The 22,500-nt window shown below is 49.6% G+C and overlaps 1 protein-coding gene across 1 annotated transcript in view; it reads left to right on the top strand.

The window, feature by feature from the left end:
• The first annotated feature begins 1,065 nt into the window (after positions 1–1,065).
• Positions 1,066–22,500, top strand: part of LOC133128948 (voltage-gated potassium channel subunit beta-1-like) — a 49,581-nt gene continuing 28,146 nt past the window's right edge. The window contains exon 1 of the mRNA XM_061242756.1: positions 1,066–1,342. Coding sequence (XP_061098740.1) covers positions 1,125–1,342 — 218 coding nt within the window. The 5' untranslated portion in view covers positions 1,066–1,124. The remainder of the gene's footprint in view (positions 1,343–22,500) is intronic.

Genomic DNA, 22,500 nt, shown 5'->3' on the forward strand with positions numbered 1-22,500 from the left:
TTCGGCTTCGTGTACGTCTGCGTTCGCGCGCCGCCCGGAATCTCGGAGAACTTGGAAGCAGGACAGAGCTGAGAGAGAAATCCCCGGAACGTCGCTGCCTACGCTCCGGCACAGCGTCACTGACTTTACCTCTGCTGCTGAGAGAGAGAGGGAGAGAGAGAGAGAGAGGGAGAGAATCAGAGAGAGAGAGGGAGAGAGAGAGAGGGAGAGGGAGAGAGAGAACTGGGACATGATCATAGTTGTGACACACATTAACATGGACAGGCTGAGCTGCACACGTGCTGGCTCAGAGCTCTGAAAGGGAGACTGCAGAGAGAGAGAGAGAGGGAGTCAGGGGAAAAGGAGAGTGACTGCAGAAGGAGACACAGAGAGAGAGAGAGAGAGCGAGAGAGTCAGGGGGAAAGGAGAGACACAGAAAGAGAGTCTGGAGAAAGGAGAGACAGAGAGAGAGAGAGAGAGTCAGGGGAAAGGAGAAACACAGAGAAAGAGAGAGCGAGAGTCAGGGGGAAAGGAGAGAGACAGAGACAGAGAGAGAGAGAGCGAGAGTCAGGGGGAAAGGAGAGAGACAGAGACAGAGAGAGAGAGAGCGAGAGTCAGGGGGAAAGGAGAGAGACAGAGACAGAGAGAGAGAGAGCGAGAGTCAGGGGGAAAGGAGAGAGAGAGAGAGCGAGAGTCAGGGGGAAAGGAGAGAGACTCTGTTGAAGACAGAGAAGCAGCAGTAGCCCCTGGATGAAATAGAGTCTGAGACTTCTCTGCACGCCCCCCCTCACCCCCGCCACGCCCCCCCCCCTCCCTCTTTCTCTCCTCTCCTGTGTTTCTGCCACTCGCTCTCACCGAAGGGGCTGGGACGCAAGACCCTCCAAACCGGCTTCCTCACACCCCCCCCCGCGCCCCCACCGGAGCCTCTCCGGAATCCGCCGGAACATTCCGCCGCGGCCGGCACCTTCACCTCCGGCCGCCGCTTTCCCATGGTTCCCGGCTCCGCTCCAGACCCGCGGACGGACACGGACGGAACAGCCGGAACGGAGCGAAACCCCCCCCCCCCCTTCGGCCCCGGAGGAAGACGAGGAAAACTCACCCCGCGCTCCGACTTCGCCCCGACGCGTCTGAGGTAGACCGCCAACATGCAGGTGTCGTTCGCCTGCACCGACCACAACCTGAAGGCCCCGCGGAATGGGGACGGGCACGGGAAGGGCACCGCCACCAGCCCCAGCACGGCCGGCGCCGCCCGGGCCCGGTTCCGCACCGTGGCGCTGATCGCCCGCAGCCTGGGCTCCTTCACCCACCGGCACCACATCTCCCTCAAGGAGTCCACCGCCAAGCTCACCGGCATGAAGTACCGGTGCGTAACGCCGCCCGCTCTCCAACTCTCTCACTCTCGCTCCCGCTCTCCCTCTATCCCTCTCTCTCTCTCCCTCTCTCTCTATCCCTCTCTCACTCTCTCTCCAACTCTCTCTCCCTCTCTCCCTCTCTCACTCTCTCCTACTCTCCCTCCCTCCCTCTCTCTCCCTCTCTCTCCAACTCTCTCTCCCTCTCTCCCTCTCTCCCTCTCTCACTCTCCCTCTCTCCTACTCTCTCTCCCGCTCTCCCTCTATCCCTCTCTCACTCTCTCTCTATCCCTCTCTCCCTCTCTCTCCTACTCTCTCTCTCCCGCTCTCCAACTCTCTCTCCCTCTCTCCCTCTCTCACTCTCTCTCTCTCCTACTCTCCCTCTCTCTCCAACTCTCTCTCCCTCTATCCCTCTCTCACTCTCTTTCCTACTCTCTCTCCAACTCTCTCTCCCTCTCTCACTCTCTCTCCCTCTCTCCCTCTATCCCTCTCTCACTCTCCCTCTCTCCCTCTATCCCTCTCTCACTCTCTCTCTCCCTCTATCCCTCTCTCACTCTCTCTCTATCCCTCTATCCCTCTCTCACTCTCCCTCTCTCTCCAACTCTCTATCCCACTCTCCTTCTCTCTCCTCTCTATCCAGCTTGAGACACACTCAAGCTGCGGTGTTCTTCATCTTGCTCCTGTGATTGGTTTTTGCCCTTTTCAATTTACCATGTCTGTGTACCTTTGATACCAATGTCTGTGTGAATCAGTCTGTCTGGGATCAAGTATGAAAGCGTGTGAATTATTTATCTCCTGAAATCGGGTGTCGGTCATTGGAATCGGGTACCAGGGTAAAGTTTGGGGACTTTATATTTGTCTGTATTTAATATATCTGTGAAAAGGTAGTAGCAATTTCACGCCGGATATATGCCAGCTTTCCAAATAGATCATTTAAACCAGGTAGCAGGCTGCGTGTGATATCAAATGTTCATCTGTCTGTAAAGTAAGTGTAAATCTGTTTCATATCAGGTCGTGGTGATGTTTGACGTAGTTGGATATAGTGTATGATTTTTAAATCATACGGTACCCTGTGATATCTGGTTTTAAGTTACATTTAAATTCCACTATCAGTCAGTTGTTTGATATATTGATTTAAGTAGCATGATTGAGTACATAGTACAGTCAAAACAACAAGTATTTGTCTGCATAAATCAGGGCTTCGTGTAAGATATCAGTCTGTGTGATATCAGACATTAAGGAATGAATTGATATCAGGTATCAGTGTGGTATCATTGAGTTTTTCTGAATCAGGTATCAGTTTGTTTATTCGGGTGTCACACCTCACTGGCACCAACACAGCACTCTCTCTACCAGGTGGCCTCTAGCGTAGTGGTTAATGTAAATGACTGGGACCCACAAGGTCGGTGGTTTGATCCCTGGTGTAGCCACAATAAGATCCGCACAGCCGTTGGGCCCTTGAGCAAGGCCCTTAACCCTGTATTGCTCCAGGGGAGGATTGTCTCCGGCTTAGTCTAAATCAACTGTATGTCGCTCTGGATAAGTGTCTGCCAAATGCCATTAATGTAATGTAGTGTTGTGATTTAACACTGAACACTGTCACCAAACATAGCATATGTATTCCGTAAGAGGACCCTGGAGCCTTACTTACACACACCCCGTGCTGTGTTATGAAGCCTTGCATTGTGTTATGAAGCCTCGCGTTGCGTTATGAAGCCTCTGGAGCCATGCTTACACACACCCCGCGTTGTGTTATGAAGCCTTGCGTTGTGTTATGAAGCCTCGTGTTGTGTTATGAAGCCTTGCGTTGTGTTATAAAGCCTCTGGAGCCATGCTTACACACACCCCGTGCTGTGTTATGAAGCCTCGCGTTGTGTTATGAAGCCTCACGTTGTGTTATGAAGCCTCACGTTGTGTTATGAAGCCTCTGGAGCCATGCTTACACACACCCCGCATTGTGTTATGAAGCCTTGTGTTGTGTTATGAAGCCTCTGGAGCCATGCTTACACACACCCCGCGTTGTGTTATGAAGCCTCACGTTGTGTTATGAAGCCTCTCTGTACTGTGGCAGGCATCAGGGCGTCCATCTTAGACGGGCCGTCGCTCTGCGTTCGGTGTCGGTCACGGCCGTCGCTCTGCGTTTGTTGTCGGTCATGGTGCGGCACGGTGTCGGGTGTCGCCGCGTCAGGTGTCCACCTCGGTGCCGTGTGTCGGGTTTCAGGCCCGGAGAACGGCGGTTCTGCCGCGGAGCGCGGCTGTCAGCTCCCACTGAACCTGCGCACCGATGATCCGTGGAGACAGCAGATGTGAGCCAGGCTGTTACCTTTCTTCCTGTCAGAAAGCCTGTTCTTTCGCTCCCTCTCCCTCTCTCTTTTCCTCTCCCTCTCTTTCCCTCTCTCTCTCCATCCCTCTTTTTCTCCCTCTCCTTCTCTCTCTCTCTGTCACTCTCTCACTTCGCGAATTCAAAGTACTTTATTGTCATGGCAAAATTGGAATTTGTATTGCCATAGCATGACGAAGAACATGTGAAACATCAGATAACCAAGAAAAATAACAAAATAATATCATTGTATATATAGTATATATAATATACTACACACACACACATATATATATATATATATATATATATATATATATATATACCAATGCACACATACATACTCATTCATAAACAGTTATAATTACATAGCAATTGTTTTAACACTAACATACACTAATGACACAATAAGCCCTCTCTCTCACTCTCTATCTCTCTCTCTTTCTACATCCCTCTCTCTATTGCTTACCAGCTCTCACTCTCTTTTCCTCTCTCTTTCCCTCTCTCTCCCCCTCTCTCTCACTCTCTCCCTCTTTCCCTCTCTCTCCCCCTCTCTCTCATTCTCTCCCTCTTTCTCTCTCTCTCTCCCCCCCCTCTCTCTCTCCCTTTCCCCCGTCTCTCTCTCTCCCCTCTTCCCCCCTCTCTCTCTCCCTCTCTCTCAGTCTCTCTCGCTCCCTCTCTCTCAGTCTCTCTCGCTCCCTCTCTCCGGCCCCCCAGTCGTACGTCTCTAACTCCTTCTCCCGTCGCAATCTCCGAAAAGCAGCCGTTGCTCAGGCCCTGACTGAGCGCGCTCGGTGGTGTTTATCCGGTAAACAGGAAGCTGAGGCTAAGGCCCGTTGAGTAAAGCGGTTACTCTCGTTCTGAGTCACCCACGGAGAGCGGAGACAGAGGCGCGGGCACTGTAAATAGCCTCAGTGCGCTCACATGTCCCCGCTGCCGCCGGCTGCTTCCCCGTCTCGCTGGCCACATTCTCCCCCCCCTGAGGGGACTTCCTGTCCTGCGGAACAACAGCACACGCGGGACAGCAAAAGCCCGCGCCGTTAGGAATGAGATTAATTAACGATCGTCACAAATAGCCGCATAATATTGCAATTAGAAAAATTATAATAACCGCTTCGATTTCGTTAGAACGGGGTTAAGCGCGAGGCTTTGTGCCTCCCAGTCGTACCATTTTAAAAGGCTTACAAATGTCTCGTTTGTGGTGGAAACGGGGCTCCTTCTCTTATCGGGGGAAGTGGGAACACACTTGCGCGCCCGAGAGGCGCATTATCTCGCCCGGCTCACCTGCAGCGGAGGTGGAGAACCAGAGCAGCGTATGGCAGGCGACACAGCCCGCTAATGCTAACGACCGAGAAGTGCGACGCTTCCTGAGCTGTGAAAACATATGAAAAATAATTTTCACACTTTCCTTTATAGACAAGGTCACACTTTATGGTTAAAGCACTTGACTGGAACCCTTTGCCATAAGGCTGACGAGATGGCACAACACATCAGTTGGAATCATGTGCAACTGATCGGTAAATGTTATGACAGCTGTTTCGGTTTGACGTAACCTGACACAACCTGTTATGCCATCTTGTGACAGCTGTTATTTCATGCGCCGGACAGTTATGTTATGTCAGCCGAATGGCCAGAGGTTCAAGTGAAGTGTCACCGAAGAAATACCTTTCCTGAGTGTTTATTTTCATGGATTGGGACGAGTTTACTCCGTAAACAGGGGCAGGATGGGAGTGAAAATTCCCCCACTTCGTTCCCCCGATCTTGCGTCTTCTCCATCTGCCTTTTTCTTAATTAGTTGTTTCTTCAGGGCGTTTTACAGCGTCACACCCGAACCCATCTGCTCCTCCGTGAGACGGCGGAACAGGTCTCCCCTGGGCGGAGCGGGGGCGGTCCATGACGGCGCCCTGGCTGCCAAGCCGGGCGCTAAAACACCGCCGACAACCACGCACGTGCGCTCTTACCGTGCCATAAATTCTCCAGCCCTCGTCTTCCGAGGAGCCCCTTCCTGGACTCGATCCCTCCGCCCGAAGGCGGTGGTGTTATTTATGTGCGTCTGGCCAAAAAACGGCTCGCTATAGCTACAGTATGCGTCTGATAAATTGATAGGCGTGTCTGCCTCGTGACCTTGAACGCATTCGATGGCGAGCGATGCTGCGGATTCAGATTCAGACTCTGTGGCGATTCCTGCGCTCCCTCGTACCGCTCAGCTCCAGGAGGGAGCTTTCTGCCGGTGACAGGAAGTTGCAGCGATGCATCACAGCACAAGATGCCTGCTCGCTCGCTGCAGTACGGCTCTCGGTCACTCTCCCTAATTATGTTTCTGAGCACATACTGAAGTGGAATGTCTCGGCTTCGTCTTTAGGGAGGCAGAGCGTTGGAGTGCAGAGCTGTGTACGCGCCGGGTGCCTGTGAGGGGGGCGGCCATTTTGTACTGGTCTGGACCGCTGGGACGGGGTGCGTGGACGCCGTGACCAGACGTCGCCTGTAGGAGGCGATGTGGTTCTGAGAGGCTAAGACGGCAGGAGAGAGAGAGAGAGAGAGAGAGAGAGAGAGAGAGCGAGAGAGAGAGAGAGAGCGCATCTCTTTGTTTGTTTTCTATTTCTATAATAAGCAGACGTTTCCGCTCGTGCTGTGTGTTTAATGTACCCGTTTAATGAACTTAGGAGACCGGGGCCACAGGAGCCTTTCCCTCCCGCAGGACCATAATGCACCGGGAGGGCTGCTGGAACTTGCTTTTGGACTGAAGCATCGGTTTGGTTTAGGAGGACCATCCAGCTTATCAGGCTGCCAAATGATTGGCTGATTAAATATTTGCATTAAGAAGTTGGTGTACAGGTATACCTAATAAAGTGCTCACTGAGTGTATATGCCTGTTCTATAACACATACTGTTTGTATTTCACATTTCCTGTCTACTCCATACGAGTTTCTTCTGTGTTTTTTGTTTTTTTACAAACTGGGAGGTGGTCTACTTCCTGGTTTCAATGTTGGTCACGTGATCAGCAGTTTTTTTTCCTCTTTAACAAAGTCTGCCGCAAACCGTATCATCTCTTCCAGTTTCCATGGCAACATGCAAAATAAGCTCTTTTTTTCTTTCAGCGTTTTAATAATTACACACTACTTGAGCATTGATGTTGCTTTAACTGCTTTCCGTTTCTGCAGAGAAATGTGTTACAGAATGTGTTATAGCGTCGTTGTAACATATCAATTAGCTCGTAACTACTAACCTATGGGATTGCACGTGATTGCACAATAATTAATTCATATTTTACAGCTTTTTAAAAAAATCTAAAGTCAAGAAGGAGGAATAATTGGCGGAGTTAACAAATTAATTGTGGCTGAAGTGGAGCAGGGCATTGTGGGTAGGTCTCTGAACAACTGTTCATTGGCAACGTGAACTCCATCGCTGCGGTAACGTCCCGTGACTAATTCCAGCCCGCCGTAATCGCCCGAGGACAAAACGCAGGAGAAAAAGCCGCACGTACTTGACTTGATCTTCATGGCCTGTTTCCCGTTTTAGCGGGAACACGGCTGTAATTATTTAAGGCTTTCTTTTCTCTCTTCTGTGCGTGTGCTCGCCCTTCCTCTTAATTAGCGAAATGTGTTTTGTCCCCTTGTTGTACGCGGCTCTCGCCCCGGATGAATCAGAGGGCTGTTTGTTCTGTGCGGTTTAATGTGAAGCGACGGTAGGTCGGGGGGGGGTGTGGGGGGGGGGGGGACGTTTCCCTGTTTACCAGCGGCTACGCGCGGGACCGATCTTCAGCAGCCGTTCGCTTAACGGTGCCTGACAGGGGACAGCCGCTGGCCCTCCGGCCCGTGGCGCCGTGGCACCTCACCCCGTCCGTTTCCGGGCCTTTCTGTCCTTTCCTGACCGACGCATTGTCCAGCGCCCCCCCCCCCCCCCCCCCCCACCCCCCCCCCCCCTCATCTTCCGCCCACTCCTCTTCCTCCGGGCCCTGCGTCTCCTCTCACCTCTCACCCTCTGCTCCCAGCATTCCCTCTGCTCCCAGCATTCCTCTGCTCGTTCCCCACACGTGGCTGAGCTTCCGCGGGAAGTGAGAGGGAGCGGCCTTCAGATGAATTTGGGAGTGGTGTGTGGTTAAAATTGGGGGTGGGTGTAGTTTAGTTTGGGAGTGGTGTGTGGTTAAATTGGGGGTGGGGTTTAGTTTAGTTTGGGAGTGGTGTGTGGTTAAATTGGGGGTGTGGTTAAATTGGGAGTGGTGTGTGGTTAAATTGGGAGTGGTGTGTGGTTAAATTGGGAGTGGTGTGTGGTTTGCATTGGGGCTGGGGTGTAGTTTATATTGGGGTCGGGTGTAGTTTAGTTTGGGGGTGGGGTGTAGTTTAGTTTGGGGATGGGGTGTAGTTTAGTTTGGGAGTGGGGTGTAGTTTAAAAACAGTCCCCCTCTCTCCCAATCCTGATAATAATATACCCCAGAGTGAGAGGACTATAGCAAGGTACAAAAAAGTGTCTAACGCTTGTCACTTGGGTGCTAGCCAATAAGGTAATAATAAATAATTTATTTGTACCTTTCCTGTGTGTAAAAATTATTAGTTCCCAAAGGGCAATATTGAACCTTTCATTGTCCTTTTGGGAAATGTCTTCCTTCAAGCTAAAATGTTCCTTTATTTCTTAGCGTGCACTATTGGGTTACTCTCGCTAATGCCTGTAGTGCAGTAGGCTGCTGATCGGTTACTGCAGTTAATTAACTGACTGTGATAGGCTACTCTCATTAATAGCTGCAGTGTGATTGGCCTCTCTCAGTAACGACCGCTCTGCGATTGGCTGGCCTCGTTATTGGCCAACCGGTGAGTGGAGGTTCCCTTGATCAGGGCGGGATAAAATTTGATTAAAATGTTTTCGCAGCAGTCAGCAGCCACGACGGTGGAGGCTAAAGCAATGATTTTCATTCCTGGTCCTGCAGGGTAAGTTTGTTTGTTACTCTGCACTTAAATGATCAATTAAAGCAGTAGATTACACGGTTAACTCACCTCCCCTGGCTTCTTGCTTCTGAGTCTGTTGCTGATATTAATGTGAAAACAAAAACCAGTACACCCTACAGACCCCAGGACCAGGAATTAAGATCAGTGGATTACAGGTGGAGACATTGGTTCAGGAGGCAGTTGTCTGGCAGTCGGAGGGTCGCCGGTTCGATCCCCCGCCCAGGCTGTGTCCACGTGTCCCTGAGCAAGACACCTAACCCCCAAATGCTCCTGACGAGCTGGTCGATGCCTTGCCTGGCAGCCAATCGCCGTTGGTGTGTGAGCGTGTGTGAATGGGCGAGTGAGAGGTATCAATTGCTAAACGTTCTATTTAAATGCAGTCTATTTAAACTCGTCTGTGGTCCCACTGGTGACTGAGACAAGATGGCCGCCACTCTTCTGTCCGTCCCTCTCTAAGCAGCTTGGACACCTCACCCCCCCCCACCCTTCCTCACCCTGCCTCACCCTGCCTCACCTTGTAAATACAGCTGACTGATGAACCCGATTAACCCCGAGCAGCGAGGTGACGGTGCTAACCCGGCGTGCGTGTGCCAGACGTGTTTCCCCCGCCGGCGAATTCCACCTCAAGGTCATCTCATTTTCCGCGTTAGTGTGCACAAAATGGCAGAGCGCGGAGAGGAAGAGTACAAGCTTTTCTGCTGTCTCCACAGAATACAGAACCCCAGAGCAGAATACCTGTCCAGGACGGGAGAAATGCTCTTATAAATGATATAAAAAGACTTTGTCTTTTTATCATTTATTTATACCTGAAAAGGTATAAATTCTTGTCCCAGGGGCAGTACACTATAGGTACATATAATTGCACCGGTAGTCAGCAATATATTATTAATTTGCACATTTCTTTTGCTTGGAAAAAACCCAAAGAGAACGATACTGTACATTCAGACCACATTTGGGAAATCTGATCCTTGAAGAACAAAAATGTACAAAAATATACCTCCACAAACCGATGACAGGAATAGTATTAGACACAGTAATAGTTATCTCCAGTTCTACAGTTAAAGTTTATTGAGGTCATTGTATCAACAACGCAACTTTGGCATGTACGATTGTGTCATTTTTACTGAATTTAATACTCTGAGTTTGTTATTAAGAGATTGACTCCTTTAAGTCACTTGTTGATGAAAATAGTTAAAAGTCCTAACCAACAAAGGTAGAAATATTAAAAAGCACCCAAAACATTTTTGATATTCCTTTTCTTTAAGAGTTCTGTTTCATTGTCTGTTATCTTTGGCTGTTATATTATCCTATTGGTTTTTTGTTAGCTCTTATCATATTTTTATGATCATATTCAGCTTAAGCTATCTGAAAGTATAAGGGCTGTTAAAATTGATGATGCATGTTATCACTTAAAATGTTCAGAGGGGGAGGAGCCTGATGACAGCTATTTGACTGACAGCTCATCAAACAGAACTATAGGTACCATACGTTGAGCAGTAGTTTTGATACTGCAGGGGAACCCTTATAGGGTTAATCCCCTTATCATTCAGTTGTGGGAAAACAATAAAACTCAAACATCCATTTTCCAGTATTATTATTTTTAATGGGATAACCTATAAGACCTACAGGTGTCATCCGGAGGAATCCCAAAAAGATTCTGCCGGGCGTGGCCTTCACCTCAGACAGAGAGGTCTGACACATCGAAGTTGCGAAGCGTTGCAAAGTGTTTGTTTTGATTTTGGCCTTTAGTCCACCTCCGGCACCGGTGGTCTACAGTGACAGGTGAGCTGACATTCGGATACGTTGCCTCCACCTTAAAGTCAGGAGTCAGTCCAGACCCACAACGCCAGGAGGGCTAATAGAGCGTAACTGTATAATGAGCTGCTTTAGCTCGTCAGCTAAGTGCTGATGAGTAACACCACCATCACTGGGGTTGGGGACATTTTCGCATTAAATCTTCATAAAATCACCGTGCACCTGTTTCCTTGTCACCCTGGTCTCCTCAGAAACCTGCGCATCATTTTTTCTTGCTTCTTCCCACGAGCAGTTGTCGCTGCCCTGGAGGCTAAATTGTCCACCTCTCAATTTAGTTTTTTTTTTTTTTCCGGTTTGTAACGCGTCGCGAGAAAGAATGTAAACAAATCGGACAGCAGCTGCTTGGAGAAATGAGATAAGGCTGCGGATGTGAATTGCATTTGGGCCTTAATGAAGGAGCTTTAATTACAGGCGGTCCACCAGCACGGCTCTCAGCTCGTTAGGGGAGGAGTGGTGAGCTTGCAGAACGGACTCCGAATTACGGGCGCTGTGTGTCCCGAACGCCTCCCTTTCACCTCCCCCGTGCCCCCCCAGGACCCAGGCTGTGCCCCCGCCCCCCCAGTGCCCCCCCAGGACCCTCACCCAGACAAAACCACCTCCCCGCCCCCCGTTTTAGCGATTAAAAGGTGAACCCCCCCCGCCATGGGACCCTGAGTAGGGGGGGGGGGGGGCTGACTCTGTCTCTCTGCAAAGGAGCTCCAGAGCGGTGAGTTCTGTCCTCCCTGTTGTTGCAGTGCGTGTTCGCGGGCGGTGAGTTCTGTCCTCCCTGTTGTTGCAGTGCGTGTTCGCGGGCGGTGAGTTCTGTCCTCCCTGTTGTTGCAGTGCGTGTTGGCGGGCGGTGAGCTCTGTCCTGCGTGTTGTTGCAGTACGTGTTCGCGGGCGGTGAGTTCTGTCCTCCCTGTTGTTGCAGTGCGCGTTGGCGGGCGGTGAGCTCTGTCCTGCGTGTTGTTGCAGTGCGTGTTGGCGGGCGGTGAGCTCTGTCCTGCGTGCTGTTGCAGTGCGTTGGCGGGCGGTGAGTTCTGTCCTCCGTGTTGTTGCAGTGCGTTGGCGGGCGGTGAGTTCTGTCCTCCGTGTTGTTGCAGTGCGTGTTGGCGGGCGGTGAGTGATGTTGTTAATCTCCGTGTGCGCCGTGCGCGCGGCTGCCGGCCGCGCGGCTGCCGGCCGCTGCGGCCCCCCGCGGGACGAGGCTGCGCATCACAGGCCATCGTTCAGGGTGTTTTATCACCGCGAAGGCGCCGCGCACTAAATTAGCATTTTACGCCGTGATTTAAGGCCCACTGCAGTGTGAGCTCAAGAGCCCATTCGTCAAAATGCATCTTGTTCGGCGTTAAATCTCCATTTAGCCGCGTCATAGGATAACACGTTGGGGGCATTATCCCCCACCTCCCCGCATTGTGGTTTGCAGGAAGCCCCACCTTGATGGTTCTCGAGCACCGTTAATGAGCAGAGGACGGGGGAGGCCTGTAGCATTGTGGTTAAGGTAAATGACTGGGACAGGCAAGGTTGGCAGTTTGATTCCCGGTGTAGCCACAATAAGATCCGCACAGCCGTTGGGCCCTTGAGCAAGGCCCCTTAACCCTGCATTGCTCCAGGAGAGTATTGTCTCCTGCTTAATCTAATCAACTGTACGTCGCTCTGGATAAGAGCGTCTGCCAAAATGCCAATAATGTAATGTAATGTAATGGCTCATGACGAGCAGCGATGTCTCACTGTCTCACAACCTCTCAGGTCCCCGCCCAGCACTGCACTACTGCCGTTAGCCACTACTGCCGTTAGCCACGCGCCGGCTAACTGCCTGTGTGAGTGTACATTATACTGGAGCCCTGTGGAGCACCACACACACACACACACACACACACACACACACACGCACGCACGCACAGACATGCATGCACCCACACACACATAAATACATACATACTTACTCACACACACACACATACACACATACATGCATTCACCCACACACACACACATATACACACATACACACAGACATGCATGCACCCACACACACACATATACACACATACAAGCACAAACATGCATACACACACACAGACATGCGCGCACAGACACACACACACACACACACACACCAGAGTACAGGTAGGAGGAGTACAACACTGTTCTTTTTCAGGTGCTCTGTCAGTAGGAAGTGAAAATCACTGAACATTCAGTCCCTGCAGAGCTGTCATTTAAATCCTTTGTTTAACCAGGGGCGGAACATGTCTGTCTTTTTCAAAGACACCCTGGGAGAAATGCCAGAGAGAACAGTTGCAAGTGGGGAGAGTGTGTGTGTGTGTGTGTGTGTGAGAGAGAGAGAGAGAGAGAGGGAGAGGGAGGGAGAGAAAGATGGAGAGGGAGAGAGAGAGAAAGAAAGAGAGAGAGATGGAGAGAGAGAAAGAGAGAGAGAGATAGAGAAAGAAAGAGAGAGAGAGAGAGATAGAGAAAGAAAGAAAGAGAGAGAGAGAGAGAGAGAGAGAGAGGGAGAGGGAGGGAGAGAAAGAGAGAGAGATGGAGGGAGAGAAAGAGAGAGAGATGGAGAGAGAGAAAGAGAGAGAGATAGAGAAAGAAAGAGAGAGAGAGAGAGAGAGAGAGAGAGAGAGAACAGGGGTAAAGTCCCTGGTGCAGTTCTCATTTAGGGACCCGTCTTCATTTCTCACAGATGTAATTCAGCATCCCTATGTGACCACCAGGGGGCTTGAACCAGCAGCTCCAGCTGCCAGTCAAGCAACACCCTGCGGTCAAATCCTGCTATGCCAGTTTGACCAGCTTGAAACCTGAGCTGGTCAAGCTCATCATAAAGCTGGTCTAGCTGGTCTGAACTGGTCAACCAGCTACCAGCTGTTTCAAGACTTAGCTTGACCTGTTTTTTTTTATTATTTTTTTAGCAAGGCTTACTACTCGGCTAACAGTGTCAGCAGAGTTCAAAAGTTACTCTTCTCTCACTCATTTTCAACACATGTATTGCACTTTCACAGAGCTGGGTATGGTAAATGGTTTATATAGCGCCTTTATCCAAAGCACTGCACAATTCCCCCATTCATACACACACTCACGCACACACCAACGCTGATCGGCTGCCATGCAAGGCACCAACCAGCTCATCAGGAGCATTTTGGGGGTTAAGCGTCTTGCTCAGGGACACTTTGACACACCCAGGGCGGGATTGAACCGGCAACCCTCCGACTGCCAGACGACTGCTCTTACCCTCGTGAGCCGAAGTCACCCCGGGTATTCATTTCAATGGGGTCTTTCTAGGCATTCTAACGCACCCTGAAAATGTGCACACAATAGAAATGGCGAGCTATAATTACAGATGATGATGGCTTACGTAAAGGTCCCGCTAGACAGCGTTTAATCGGCTGCAGTGCAGTGGCTGATTAGCATGCTGTGGCTGATTAGCATGCAGTGGCTGATTAGCATGCAGTGGCTGGTTAGCATGCAGTGGCTGATTAGCATGCAGTGGCTGGTTAGCATGCAGTGGCTGATTAGCGCTGGTTAGCATGCAGTGGCTGATTAGCATGCTGCTCCATGCGCGGGAGGCTGTGAGCCCTTCAGGCATAACACCCGAGACCACAGGTGTGCTCGTCTCTGTTCGATCGTCAGCAGGCAGGTAAAGCTGCTTCGCCCCGGCGCGTGATGAAGATGTTTTCGCTTAAAGAGCTGATTCAGCGGGAACGGGAAGCGTACGCACACGGTCGGAACAACGTTCAGAATGCGCCCAGCGTGTAGTTTTGACGTGAAGCGGGGAGCGTGTGCGTACCGGAGCCAGGAGCGAAACAGCTGGGAACCGGTCCATGCTGACGCTGACGTTTTTTTGCAGTTGTGTGGATATTGGAATCCTTGGTCTCAAGGCCTAATATTTATCGTTCAGACGTAACACAGATATACATCCACTCGAGAATTACGTAATGCGTTGAGTTCTGCTGTGGATAGTGAGCATGCTGCAAAATTATCTACAGAATTATTTTTTTAAAATGGGGAAATTACATATATACATATACATATATATATATATATATATATATATACATACACCCAGGGGTCACTTTATTAGGTAGACGTGAACACCAGCTCGTTAATGCAAATATTTAATCACCCAATCCTTGGAAGTGGATGGGCTACAGCAGAGGAAGTAAAATAAAATAAAAACGTCTAATGAATACGTAATGAAAGTGGTCACTGGGTATATATTATATGTATTTTCTGGGGACCCTAATGGTCCCTCATAACCACCCTATGGGCCCCCCCCCCCCCCCCCACTAAAATGAGGCTGCAACCCTCTGGGGTTTGGCCCCTGAACCCTGGTCCTTGTGCTCGGTGCGCTGTTCTCCGACACGTTCATCAGTGCGGTCCGGCGCACTGCAGTCTCTGTGGACGGAACCGACGATGTGTATTTTTCCACACTGGCGGGGAAAGGATGGGGGCTTTCGCCGGCGCTGGCTGTAATGAAATGTGATGAATGTGTGGGGACACCGGAACAATGGGCCCACGGGCTGTGTAAGGGAGGACAGAGCTGCGGCTGCAAAACAAGAAGGCATGATTGAAGAGCTAACGTCCAGTTTATACTGCTACCATGCGTATATGCAAATGGGCAATAATTCTGTTAAGCACCCCCTTTAGTGTAATTTGTGTGTGTGTGTGTGTGTGTGTGTGTATGTTGTTTTTTGTTTCTCTGTGTTAAGAATTTACCCCCAGTAGAAACTGAATTCGAGACCTAAAGCTGTGCTTTAAAGCCACCAAGTACTAATTATTTCTGACAGAGGGACAAAATGGCCGCCTGGAATTTGGAATTCGGAAGCGAGGAAGACGTGATGTCACAGTGGTGGCATTTTCATTGGCTGTTGCGGCCTCGGAGGCCCTTGAATATTCCCTCCGATGTTGTTAAAAGGTCCACGGCTGTGTGCTCACACTCATGACTTTAAATGTGTGTTTTCTGTGTGGATTTTATCTCTCTGTCTTCTCTCCCACTCGCCGGGCTTGGAGGAGGTGTGTGGCTTTGCACTATCCTGGGGATGGTTTATGGAAGCTGGTCCTGAAGGCACCATTACGTAGTAATTCAGTTAATCCATCACGGCCCCCTGGCTTTGAAAATCTCGAGTGTGGACTCAAGACAGGATTTGTCGCTCCAGTTTTTTTCCATTTCTGTCACCAAGCAATAATGCCCTGATTCAACTTCTGTAGCCTTCAGCCGCCTGCAAATCTGTTCTGTGTGTGTGTGTGTGTGTGTGTGTGAGTGTGTGTGTGTGTGTGTTTCTGTTCGGCAGTGTGTCTATGCATACTGTGCATGTGTGTGTGTGTGTGTGCATGCTTTTTTATAGCAGTGAGTGTGTGTGTGTGTGTATGTGTGTGTGTGTATGTGCGCAGGTGTGCTTTAGTTCAGCAGTGAACAGAACCCGTGTGTGTGTGTGTGTGTGTGTGTGCGCAGGTGTGCTTTAGTTCAGCAGTGAACAGAACCCGTGTGTGTGTGTGTGTGTGTGTGTGTGTGCGCAGGTGTGCTTTAGTTCAGCAGTGAACAGAGCGTGTGTGTGTGTGTGTGTGTGTGTGTGTGCGCAGGTGTGCTTTAGTTCAGCAGTGAACAGAACCCGTGTGTGTGTGTGTGCGTGTGCGTGCGTGCGTGCGTGTGTGTGTGTGCGCAGGTGTGCTTTAATTCAGCAGTGAACAGAACATGTGTGTGTGTGTGTGTGTGTGTGTGCGCAGGTGTGCTTTAGTTCAGCAGTGAACAGAACCCGTGTGTGTGTGTGTGTGTGTGTGTGTGTGTGTGTGTGTGCGTAAGCAGGTTAGCGCAGGATTGCTGCTCCCTCCGAGCGTGTGTAGGGAGGGGGGCGGGGGGGGGGGGGGGGGTATCGATGCGGCAGCTCCAGGTCTCCTCTCTCTCCCGGGGCTCAGAACAAACGCCCCCCCCCTGCCAAACCCACTCCGCCCCCCCCCCCCCCCCGCCAAACCACTCCGCACGCTCACTCAGGGGCTGCGCTCTGATCTATGGGCTTAATAAGACCGACCGGCCCCTTACAGCCAGGACTACCTGCTCCCCACTGGCCCAGGGAGCACAGCCTCTGCTCCAGCCTCTGTGCCTCTCTCCCCCCGTCCCCCTCTCCCCCATCCCTCTCTCCCCCTCTCCCCCTCTCCCCCTGTCCCCCTCTCCCCCATCCCTCTCTCCCCCTGTCCCCCTGTCCCCCTGTCCCCCTCTCCCCCATCCCTCTCTCCCCCTGTCCCCCTCTCCCCCCATCCCTCTCTCCCCCTGTCCCCCTGTCCCCCTTTCAATACATTACATTACATTAATGGCATTTGGCAGACGCTCTTATCCAGAGCGACGTACAGTTGATTAGACTAAGCAGGAGACAATCCTCCCCTGGAGCAATGCAGGGTTAAGGGGCCTTGCTCAAGGGCCCGACGGCTGTGCGGATCTTATTGTGGCTACACTGGGATTAGAACCAACGACCTTGCGTGTGTCCCCTGTCCCCCTCTCCCCCTCTCCCCCTTTCCCCCTGTCCCCTTGTCCCCCTGGGTGGGTGTGTGTGGTGTGTGGTGTGTAGGTGTGTAGGTGTGTGGTATGTGTGTGTGTCTGTGTCTGTGTCTGTGTGTGCGTGTGAGTATGTGGTGTGTAGGTGTGGTGAACATACTGTATGTGTGTGTGTGTCTGTGTCTGTGTGTGTGTGTGTTTCCCATTTCGTAGTTATGTGGCAGCACGTCTCCCAGTTTGGCGTTGCTCTCGGTTTAAGATTCATAACAGCGAGTATCGCTCTGAGGGTCCCGTCACATTCTGAGTCGTCAGCGTAATCAGGTCGTCTTTCGGCTCAGCGCATCCAGCGCTCAGCAAACAGCTGAATGAAGACAAACTCACTACACAGAAAACACACCTCACAGAAAACACACCTCACAGAAAACTCACTGCACAGAAAACTCACTGCACAGAAAACTCACTGCACAGAAAACTCACTGCACAGAAAACTCACCGCACGGGGAACTCACCGCACAGAAAACAGACCTCACAGAAAACAGACCTCACAGAAAACACACCACACAGAAAACACACCGCACAGAAAACTCACCTCACAGAAAACAGACCGCACAGAAAACTCACCTCACAGGGAACTCACCGCACAGGAAACTCACTACACAGAAGACACACTGCACAGAAAACAGACCTCACAGAAAACACACCTCACAGAAAACACACCGCACAGAAAACTCACCTCACAGAAAACAGACCGCATAGAAAACTCACCTCACAGAAAACAGACCGCACAGAAAACTCACTGCACAGAAAACACACCGCACAGAAAACTCACTGCACAGAAAACACACCGCACAGAAAACTCACCGCACGGGGAACTCACCGCACAGGAAACTCACTGCATAGAAAACACACTGCACATAAAACAGACCTCACAGAAAACAGACCGCACAGAAAACTCACTGCACAGAAAACACACCTCACAGAAAACATACCCCTCAGAAAATATACCGTACAGAAAACATTACATTACATTATTGCCATTTGGCAGACACTCTTATCTAGAGCAACGTACAGTTGATTAGACTAAGCAGGAGACAATCCTCCCCTGCGGATCTTATTGTGGCTACACCGGGATTAGAACCACCGACCTTGCATGTCCCAGTCATTTACCTTAACCACTACGCTACAGACCGCCCCCACACCAAACACACTACACAGAAAACACACCTCACAGAAAACACACTGCACAGAAAACACACCTCACAGAAAACACACTGCACAGAAAACACACTGCACAGAAAACACACTGCACAGAAAACTGGGCCGTGGTGACGGAATAAACCCAGTCATTATCCACAGGCTGTGACTGGAGAAAGTGGTTTCTAATTGCCACAGCCGGTGGCATCTCAACGCCAGCTCATTCACAGAGAAGGGGGAGGGATAAACAGTGTTGTGGTTTGAGGGTGTTTGTTGCCGCTATTCCTCTCTTGAGCGCTAGAAGTCCGAAATTACCGATTGCACCTTTAAGTATGGGTGACTGCAGGCGTATTCGACATATTCTTCCTCTCTTCCCATCTTTCTCTCTCTCCCCCTCCTTCACAGAGAGAGTTAAGTGGAGAAGGGCCAGACTGGTCAAAGCTGACAGGAAGGTGACAGTAACACAAATAACCTCGCATTACAACTGTGGTGTACAGAAGAGCATCTCTGAAGAGACAACATGTCAAACCTCTAAGTGGATAGGCTACAGCAGCAGAAGTCGTAATACGTCTAAAATAGAGTCTAATAAATACCTAATAAAAATACGAATGCATTTTTTAAAAAGCCAAAGGCAGACTTCCATGCATATTGGGAATATAAGTCAGTTTCAGTTTTTATACATGAAGGCCCTTCCTTTGTGAATCATTTTCTGGCATTAAAAAGAAAAACATACTTTGAATGCATATGAAGCGGGGAATATGGGGAATATGAATTATGAACACATTTTGTGCACATTTTAAAAGTTTTAAAACTACGGACAAGTGGGCAGAAGGTCCAGTAACCCGGCATATCCGTCTGGCCCCCGAAACAGCGAGAATCAAAAAGAAAACAAGCCTCCAGTGTGTGATATGACCTTCACTGCAGATGCTGCCAGAACGTTTGCTTTCAGAAACTGCTGGCCCCGGCTGCATGGCCTGCGTTTCTGTTCCCAATTAAGAATTCCCCATGGCTTTTTAGGCCTGTCCCACTATCTATCCCCTGCCAAAAATACCAGCTCAAGCTATGTTTTGATGCAGCTGGTAGCTGGCTGACCAGTTCAGGCCAGCACCCAGCTTGACATGGTTAAGCTGGTTGACCAGTTGTAAGTAACATTCATTCATTCATTATCCTAACCCGCTTATCCTGAACAGGGTCGCAGGGTGAAAGGCAGGAATACACCCTGGACAGGTCACCAGTCCATCGCAGGGCACACACACCATTCACTCACACACTCATACCTACGGGCAATTTAGATTCTCCAATAAGCCTAACCTGCATGTCTTTGGACTGTGGGAGGAAACCGGAGTACCCGGAGGAAATCCACGCAAACACGGGGAGAACATTCAAACTCCACACAGAGAGGCCCCGGCCGACCGGGATTCGAACCCAGGACCTCCTTGCTGTGAGGCGGCAGTGCTACCCACTGCACCATCCGTGCCGCTGTTGTAAGTAACAGCTACCAGCTGTTTCAAAACATAGCTTGAGAACGGACCCCACCCTCCTCACCTGGCCTAAAGTGGCCCTTTGTATCACACGGCAGACATTATTTCCTGCCGTTCGACGGAATCGTTAAGAATGCAGCTTCGCTAATGAAAGGCAGCGTCGTTAGGAAGGCCCGTTTCACTAATGACAGTTGGGGTCTCTCAGCACGGTGTTGGGAAGGTATTATTGCTCAGCGAAGAGGCAAATTGTTGCGCTCAGTCAGCAAGAGTTGCCACAGGTGCACATAGCTTTCGTCAAAACTGTTGACGAGAAAAAGAAAAAACATCACTGTGTAGCAAATATGGGTTCAGGCGGTAAGAGCAGTCGTCTAGCAGGGTTGTTGGTTCGATCCCACCCTGGGTGTGTCAAAGTGTGCCTGAGCAAGACACCTAAACCCCTAAATGCTCCTGATGAGCTGCTTGGTGCCTTGCATGGCAGCCAATCGTCGTTGTGTGTGAGTGTGTGTATGAATGGGTGAATGAGAAGCATCAATTGTACAGCGCTTTAGATAAAGGCGCTATATAAATTCCAACCATTTGCACAATGGGTTTATTGTGACCACCCAGTAACGTCTGAACTGATGGACTGCACACACACGACTCACTGCCAGGCTGGGATTGGATACCCGCCTCTCCCACAGATCAGCTATAGTCCGCTTTACTGCAGTTAGCATAGCAAACGCAGACCCAGCAGAGAGTCCCATCGGGACTGAGCAATAATGCTAATATGTATTTTAAACACGATATATTGAAATTTATGATGTATATCTTCCGTGAGTTGCTGGTGATTATGCTATTTGTCATAATAATAAATACAGATTTTTAATCTCTGTATCCGGAATCAATCTTTTACTGACAATTATTATGATTGATGAAAACTATGACGCTGTGTACAAATCATGAATCCAAAATAGTTTGAGGTCTATTTAATATGTTCATAATTAATAATTGTCTGAAAAACATATTCAGTGAGCAATTTATTAGGTAGACCTGTACACCAGCAAATATTTAATCAGCCATGCATAAAAGCATGCAGACGTGGTCAAGAGGTTTGGCTGTTGTTCAGACTAAATGTCAGAATGGGGAAGAAATGTGATCTAAGTGACTTTGACCGTAGAATGATTGTTGGTGCCAGACAGGGTGGTTTGACTATCTCTGCTGATCTCCTGGGATTTTCATTCAGAACAGTCTCCAGAGTTTGCAGAGAATGGTGCGAAAAACTAAAAACATCCAGTGAGCAGCAGTTCTGTGAGCAGAAACACATTGTTAATACGAGAGGTCACAGATTGGTTGAAGCTGACAGGAAGGTGACAGTAACACAAATTACCACGCATTACAACAGCGGTATGCAGATGAGCATCTCTGAACACACAACGCGTCAAACCTCGAAGCGGATAGGCTACAGCAGCAGGAGACCAATAAGTCTAATAAATACCTAATAAAGTGCTCACTGAGTGTACCTCCCAACAGGGGAGGGGAAAAAAGTTATACACAGTCTCTTTCTTCTTCACTTCAGCATTCACTGACTTGTGAACAGGTGCGCATGGCGTGGGGAGGATAATTACATGTTAGCGGGTCAGTGTGCTGAAAGGGATGCTCGCTGAGGTACAGACAAAACACATGAATTAATGATGCTGAGGGCAGCCATTTTGTTAGGTTTGCAAAGGTGGCTCATCACTCTTCTTCTTCTTCTGTTTTTTTTTTGGGGGGGAATAAGAGCCACAAGCACAAAGCAACATCTCTGTTGCTGGCTCATCAGTCAGCCACACAGGTGTCCCACACCGCTTTTCACTGAAGAATAGCCCCGCCAACTTAACGAGCGGAAGGGAGCAACGCACAAACAAAGAGATTGATGACAGGGCACAAAATCGGTTTGGAGTTTTGCCAGCAGGAGGCGCTATTAATATTGCAGCAGATCGGTGTCTTTCCGAAAAAAAAAAAAAAGAAAAGCTGGGCTGTTGAGAGATGTTGATGTTACTGACATAGATCATTATCCTTGTGGGGGGAGTGGGCATGGTTTTTAGACCGATTGTGCTGTGGGTAAAGCAACTTCATACAAAAGCTTTTTTTTTATCACTTTATCAAACTTATTCAGTTGACATCCGAAGACTTATAGCCCAGATATAGTTTAAAAGTATATAGTTTAAAATGTACCCTGAAAGTACAGTAACGCTCTCTTTGGATACAAATGAGTACGTTTTCCAAGCAAAAAAAGGTGCAAACTATTTACATATTGCTGTCTAGGGGTACAATTGTATGTACCTCTAGGGTACTGCCCCAGCAACAAGTTTGACCCTTCTTAGGCACTTTCTAGACCTTTTCTGAGAGTGTGTAACAATCGATTACCTTGTATGTTGTCCTGAGGATGATTCTGTTTCACAATCTGTGTGTAGTTGGAATGCCAAGGCCTATGGTCAGGTGCTGTAAGGACATTCTAGCTAACTCGTATTTTTATTATTGGCTTTGTGCAACCAGGCAGGCCAATCGAGGGCATGTTGTTGTTTACAGCGACTGCCTGACGGATACTCATCTAAATTGCATAGAAAATTGAAAAATGTAAAAAATAAATAAAGAGACAATTGACAATGCAGCGTTCACAATGATTTATGTTGACGAAAGTGTGTTTAAATAGCAGTCTGGCGAATCTGTGCTGAAGTAATCAATGCCTCAGGAGTCTGGTGTTCACCGCTAGTCACCGTGTGTGTGTGTGTGTGTTTGTGTTTTGGTGTGGGCGTGCGTGTGTGTTTGCATGCGTGTGTGTGTGTGTGTGTGTGTGTGTGTGTTTGTGTTTTGGTGTGGGCGTGCGTGTGTGTTTGCATGCGTGTGTGTGTGTGTGTGTGTGTGTGTGTGTTTGTGTTTTGGTGTGGGCGTGCGTGCGTGTGTGTTTGCATGCGTGTGTGTGTGTGTGTGTGTG

This window comes from Conger conger, chromosome 5 (assembly GCF_963514075.1).
Source record: "Conger conger chromosome 5, fConCon1.1, whole genome shotgun sequence".
NCBI classification, from domain to species: domain Eukaryota; kingdom Metazoa; phylum Chordata; class Actinopteri; order Anguilliformes; family Congridae; genus Conger; species Conger conger.